At 29.5% G+C, this 7607-nt stretch overlaps 1 protein-coding gene across 1 annotated transcript; it reads left to right on the top strand.

The window, feature by feature from the left end:
- The first annotated feature begins 3065 nt into the window (after positions 1-3065).
- LOC107605639 (cysteine proteinase mucunain) lies at positions 3066-7348 on the top strand. The gene is made up of 5 exons (XM_016307584.3): positions 3066-3666; positions 4600-4835; positions 4928-5068; positions 5575-6027; positions 6882-7348. The coding sequence occupies exons 1-5, from the start codon at positions 3186-3188 to the stop codon at positions 6966-6968; spliced, it is 1398 nt and encodes a 465-aa protein (XP_016163070.1). The 5' UTR covers positions 3066-3185; the 3' UTR covers positions 6969-7348.
- The last annotated feature ends 259 nt before the right edge of the window (positions 7349-7607 follow it).

Below are 7607 nucleotides of genomic sequence, written 5' to 3'. Positions count from 1 at the left end.
GCTTACATTGATAATGTATCAAAAAATTATTATTATTATTATTATTATTATTATTATTATTATTATTACAAATCAATAATGTTGGTCCCTTTTTTATTAAATAATTGAACAAGTATTACGTAATCTATATATATATATATATAACGAGGATATGAAAGTTTGATGCATACTTTTTTTTTTAAATACTCTTTATCATATATCATTCATAAAAAAATGTATTTTGTTATTTTAAAAAATCGATTAAAGGATCTCTTGGTTAGAAGATAATATATTTACTATCTTAATTAATCTCATGTTTACTATTATTACATGTATTTAATTTATAAAAAGATAAGTTAATATCTAAGTTTATATCTATTAATATACTAATATTGATAGAGAATAAATAATATATTATTTAATATTTAATATTTTCACGTTTAATTATATATGTTTTAACATGTTTGTATGTGTTATATATTTACCTTTACTATTTAAATTTTTTGAATTTGTCATTATTTATAATTATATATTTATTATATATAATTAAAATTATTTATTTATTTTAATAATAATTTAAAAAAACAAAATAAAAGATAATAGATTGAAAAAAATTGTAACTTCTTATAATACTCAAATTATTACTCCTAAATATTCTTCGAATAATATTGAAGCAAGGTACGACTATCATTTTTAGTTTATAGAAAATAATAAACGGCAGCTAAACATTTTTGTATGGAAAAATCAAAGATATTTTTATCTGAATTAATTAATGATTTGTAGCACTAAACTTCAATGAATCTACATGTGAAGGTGATGGGCGCGTGGCGTGTGGCGCGTGAGAGAGTGAACAAGCTGCGAGTGTTTCCATTGGGCCACATTTCCCATTTCCGTGGGTACCCTTCTCTTCTCTTTTCTTCTCTTCTCTTCTTCCAAAGTCTTATTCACTTTTATTCCCCTTTTTAATTTATTTATGAATTTATCTCTCTTACTTGGGTTTCCCATGCATGTGTCAAATTGACAATTGTTAATCTAAATTATTTATTTTATTATAAAAACGTTTAAAATAACATAAAATTGAATTATTATAATACTAACTTTAATTTGTTATTTAATTTTTAGTTTTACTAACAAGTATATTTTAAGTTTATTAAAAAATGTATTTAAGAATATAACACTCCAAAATCTGATTTTTGGAAAAGTAAACAAACTGTAAACCAAACATATTATAAAGAATACTCTTTAAAATAGTATATAATTAGATAATGTGTATAAAAATGTAAATCAAATATAAAGTTTTAATCTTTTAATTGAATATATTAAAAATAAAATTTTATCCTTTTAATCAATATTCTTAGGATAGTGTTTAACTAAATCTCTTTTTTTTATGCAATGACATCATTGTAATTTTACTTTATATGGAATCAAATGCAATGGAAGTATGCAATTCAAAACGTAAATTAAAAAAAAAAAAGGTAGAAAGAAAGAGGAGTAACGTAATTCATTTTTTTTCATTTTATATATTTTCAAATGACGCTGGGTTTTTTTTTTTTCATTTAGTTTTTTAATATCCATAGAGTAAATATAATATTAATACCATTTTTTTAGTGCATCTGTGCATGAATAAATTGATATTTTATAATTCAAACAATTTTTTTTCTTTAAAAAAGGGGCTTTTCACTTACACGATGCGCAAATCAAGTTGCTCGTAATTAAAATAATAATATTAATATTATGAAAAATATTAGATAAATAATGACTATCTTGAACAACATAAATAATCACTAATAAAATAAAAATACACTACATTTTTAAATTAATTATCTAAATCTTAATATTAAAATAATTTATATATCTATTATTCACATTATTTAATATTTTCATTGTCTATCTATATTTTTCTTAATATTATTCAAGAGAATGCTACATATTAACAGGATCTAACAATAATAATATTAACATTCAAGACAATGCTACGTATCAAGGATCAACATAACATAATCTTCATTTCTAGACAGAAAATATACGAGTTCAACTAAAAAGATAATTCTTAATTAAGAAGATTTCTTAATCACACCAATCTAGCTGTAAAAGTAGTAAGAAGATCTTAAATGTTAGAAACAAATAGATTATGAGAATGTTTTATATAAATAATAGATTTAATTTAAATACAATGACAATAATGTATGAAAATTTTATAAATATTTTTATTTAATTATATATAGCAGAATAATTATTATAATTAATATATTTTCATTACTTAAGTAATCACCTAATAGTCTTTTTTTTTATGACTTTTTTTTTTGATGACTCACCTAATAGTCTAATACCTTAAATTAATTAACTGATATTTTTAAATAATATTACACTATTCTATAATACCACGTAAACACATCTTATCATATATATATATATTCATATCTAATTCATTTTATTCCCATAAATAATCTATTTAGAGACCGAATATGTTTAGAAATGCTGAAAAATTAAATTTATTTTAGTAATATTTACTTGTATGATTATTTTTTAAAATAATTAATTATGTGACAATCCATTATATGTTTGGATATTTAACTAAAAAGTAATTTTCAAATAATTTATCGTATTAAAAATATATGAAGAGAGGTGATGTAATTACAAAAGTGAGTATAAAATAATTATTTCAAAACGTGATATTGAAAGTTAAGTTAAAAAAAGTTTTATAATTTAAAATATTATTTTTACTTATAAATTATTTTTTAGACTAAAATAATTAATTTAAATTATGATCAATTTTTACATAAATATGTTTCTTTTCAAGGTAAAATCTTTTTTAATTGACCAATGAATTATAATTTAAATGATATAGTCTTCCCATATTCAATTAAGAGGTTGCGGTTTTGAGTCTTCTATTTTTTATTAAAAAAAAAAAAGTCTTTTTTAATTTTTCTGATAGGTTCCGAAATATGCTCTACGTCGCTCCTCCCATAGCCTCACATTATATTGATATATTCCTACCTAATATAGGCATTAATAATCATTCACATAAGTCATAACAATCTAATAATGAACATTATATATTATATAATATATATAATAATAATGCAATAATTTAATATAAACCGAAATTATCTTCCTACCCTCTTAAGCCTTTATAAAGTCCACCTTCACTGCACCCTTTCTCCAACCCTTTGATCTTCTTCTTCTTCTTCTTTGTCTTCACAACCATGGCTTCATCCTACACCATCCTCCTCTTCTTCTTCACTCTCTTCACTCTTTCATATGCATCAGACATGTCCATAATCTCGTACGACAAAACCCACTCCAACACATGGAGAACCGATGAGGAAGTCATGGCTATGTACGAGGAATGGCTTGTGAAGCATGGAAAGAAATCAAGTAACGGTCTCTTAAGTGGCGAGAGCAAGAATCGGTTCGAGATCTTTAAGGATAACCTCCGGTTCATTGATGAACAGAACAGTTTACCGAACCGGACTTTCCAGCTCGGTCTGAACCGGTTCGCCGATCTGACCAACGAGGAGTACAGGGCTAAGTACTTGGGTACCAGGATGGATCCTAAGCGTAGGATGATGAAGGCTAAGACCAGGAGCAACCGATACGCGCCACGTGTCGGGGACAAGTTGCCGGAGAGTGTTGATTGGAGGAAGGAAGGTGCTGTTGTTGCAGTCAAAGACCAAGGAGGATGTGGTAAGTGTAAAAAAAGAAAAGGAAAAATTATTTTCCTTTTTTTCATAAATTTTATAAATTAATTTTCTGTCTCTCTTATTTATTAATGTATTTTTCTTTTAATTTGAATTTTGTTTTAGCTGCTATGGATGCGATTGTTTTATTGGTTGGTTGTGACTTGACTGGTGACTTGTGACCACCCACATGATCTAATAATATCTGAAAACTTTATCTGAAAATATCTGCAGAGTATTATTACTATTATTATTATTAGTTTTTTTGGAAAAATAATATAAAATAAAAAATTACTTTTGAAGCGACTTAGTATGATTTATCAAGTGTTGGAGGTTCTGGATCTTGATAGGAAGAGATTGAAATTAGTACAGTAAGATAAATTAAAATAATGAGAAAATGGAAGCAGATTTGAAGTATTGGTCAGTGTATCTAATGATTTAGTATATGTCATGAGAAACTGGATATTTTTGGGTGCATTATGTCATGACTTCCATGCTTCAGGAATTAGGATGGCGTTTATTTACTCACTGACCCATATTGCGTTTTTATTTTTTACTTTTTATAGTTTTATTTTCAGGATTTTGAGATTTTGTGAGAAAAAAAATGGTAAAAAGTAAAAGCAATCACCGTTAAGTTACTTGTTTGTTTGATTTTAAATCATTCATAATTTGGGGAATGTTAAGAGAAAAATATTTATAATTTATCATTTAATTTTTTTATTTTATAAAAAAGCCATTTTTATTGAATAAGATTCTTCAGGACCCTTTGCATTTGGTAGCAAAGATTAATACATACTTATATCCTTTACTAAATGAAGCAGTAATAAGAATTTTGAAGATGTAATTGTCGGTTGAATACTCATTTAGTCTTGAGATTAATAATTTGTTACATGTTATTAATGTTATTAATCTAAATGTAAATATGAATTTTATGATGTAGGGAGTTGTTGGGCATTCTCAACAATTGCTGCAGTGGAAGGAATAAACAAGATCGTAACAGGGGATCTGATTTCATTATCAGAGCAAGAGCTTGTGGACTGTGATACATCATACAACGAAGGGTGTAGTGGTGGACTCATGGACTATGCCTTTGAGTTCATCATCAACAATGGTGGCATTGACTCTGAAGCCGATTACCCTTACACTGGCTTTGATGGCACATGTGACCAAAACAGGGTTAGTTTTTCTGCACTTTTCTTGTATTATTGACACCTGCATAAAAATGTACTTGTTATTAATCAATCAAATATGTGTCCCTTTGTGCACAGAAAAATGCTAAGGTTGTGAACATTGATGACTATGAAGATGTTCCTGCCTATGATGAATTGGCATTGAAAAAGGCCGTTGCGAATCAGCCAGTGGCAGTTGCCATTGAAGGAGGTGGCAGGGAATTCCAGTTATATGTATCTGTAAGTTTGCAACCCTTTAGATGCATGAATTATGATTTCAATTCCGCTTGTTATCAACAGCATTTCTATCAACAGCATTTTTGCCAATTTCGGCCAACTCTTATTTATAACTGTGTTTAGTGGAAGTGTCTTTGTGGATGTGTCTAATAAAAATATCTTTTTGGAAAAGTCTAGGGGCCAGCAACTTTGTTAAATTTTGGCCAGCATGTAACCAGCAAAGAAAAGTGAGCCATTGGATGAAATCTCACACTAATCTCACACCATCAAAATCATCATTGATGGCTATTTGATGGTTACAAATTACAAAAGTTGCTGGTCCCCTAGCATTATTCTATTTTTTTATGGCTGTGTTTAATAGAAGCGTCTTCATAGATATATTTTCTGAATATGTCTTTTTATATATGTGTTTTTGTTGGCAATAAGTTTGCAGATAATATGTTGGTACCCTATACTTTTTCTTATGATTTTGGATGAATGTTTACGGTGATTGTTGTTGGGTGTGGTAGGGTGTATTCACAGGAAGATGTGGAACAGCATTGGACCATGGAGTTGCTGCTGTAGGGTATGGGACAGAAGGTGGGCATGAGTATTGGATTGTGAGGAACTCATGGGGAGCTAGCTGGGGAGAGGACGGTTACATCCGAATGGAGCGGAATCTTGGTAACAGCAGAGCAGGCAAGTGTGGAATCGCCATCGAGCCTTCTTACCCTATTAAGAATGGCCCCAATCCTCCTAACCCCGGACCATCTCCGCCGTCGCCTGTGAAGCCGCCGTCCGTGTGTGATAACTACTTCAGCTGCCAATCTGGAAACACATGCTGCTGCCTTTTCCAGTTTGGAAATGCGTGCTTTGATTGGGGATGCTGCCCTCTTGAAGGTGCTACCTGCTGTGATGATCACTACAGCTGCTGCCCTGCCGACTACCCCGTTTGTGACACTTTCAGAGGTCTTTGCCTCAAGGTATGGACCTATATCTTCACAATTTATTTCTTGCTTTCAATCACTTCATGAATTTCAATTCCTATTTATTTTATCTATTTTGTTTGGGTAACTTTAAAACATAAATCAAACATTAAGAACTTTTAGAGATATAACTATTCTTGTTGTTTCTTCCTATTACCTTAAACTTTTGGGATAAGTGATTTCATGACAAAACTGATTACAAAATTCATCCGAGTACTAGGGATAATAAACATCTTCCCAAAAAGTTCTAATACCATGTCTTGGTACAACTTATCCCAAAAATTTCAACTGATAGGAAAATGTAATACTAATGGTTATATCTCTAATACTTCCTAAACCTCCATTGTACACATTGTACAAATATTTCATTGGCTCCTCATACTTTCCCTTTCAAAAAATATACTTTATCTTAGATTTTTCATTTATCATCATGTCATTCTATAAGATAGGGTGTCAATGATGTCACTACTAACTTGGGGATAGATGAGCGTCACATTTTCTAGATCAAGGGCTATTGTATGTGAAAGTGTTTAACTTCAAAAAGCTAGTGTAATTAACCTTTTAATTTAGGATTTACTAGTGATATATGTTGTGGATTAAACTTGATTCTTGATTGTTTTGGGATGTCCCTTTTGTATAACTACTCTTTAATTAGGTGGAAACACAGGGTGTGGTTAACTTTATGTAAAGTTGATAGTTGAGAGCCGTTAGATGACAGTTTAATCAAACCTGTCAAATTATTTAACTGACTCTCAACTATCAATTTCACATAACGTTAGTTACTCCTCTGTTTTCATCCTTAATTTATGATAGAAAACCGTACTCATTGATGTTCTTGTGATTGCTTGCAGAACAAGAACAACCCATTCGGAGTGAAGGCGTTGAAGAGAACTGCAGCTAAACCTCACTGGGCCTTCAATGGTGTGAGCAGTGCTTAAAGCAGTTAAAGTTGAAGAATGTGTTTACGTGCTGAAGAAGCTAGTGATGAAAACAAACAACAATGGAGGAAGAAGGAAAAGGACTATAACACCAACTATATATGATACTAATCTTCCTTTTAGTTTCATCAAACTGCACGTAACACATGGGTCTTCATCTTCACCATAGTGATGCAAAGATGATAGAATTATGCTTCTTTATCAAATTTCAGTCACAGGCATTGACTGTGTACATAGGCATTTAAATATCTATGTTGGGTGTAGTAGTAACTACTATTTGGATTCATATTTCAGAAACAAGGGAACGTTATTTGGTTATGTTGTGATGTAGTATTTGTATTCTCAAAGTTTCAATCAAACAAAGGACTACTTGATTATTGGACTTTCCAACTTTGCAATTTGTTAGATTATATAGCGATAATTGGGAAATTTCTTTTTATTTGCATGTGATTAGTAATTCTGAGAGTGATTCTTTTGGTTTTAAGATCTATATGTGGTTTCATTTTGTGATTTTGATCACATCATCTAAAGATTTAACACAAGGTATTTGGTATGGAAAATATTTTCTTATTCTTGAAAACAGGCAATGCAAAACATTATGGAAAATTTATTTACATGGTTGGCTAATTAGCAAGAAGC

The sequence above is a fragment of the Arachis ipaensis genome, chromosome B6 (assembly GCF_059453495.1).
Source record: "Arachis ipaensis isolate K30076 ecotype BB chromosome B6, ASM5945349v1, whole genome shotgun sequence".
NCBI lineage: Eukaryota > Viridiplantae > Streptophyta > Magnoliopsida > Fabales > Fabaceae > Arachis > Arachis ipaensis.
This window is presented reverse-complemented; position numbering and strand designations above follow the sequence as displayed.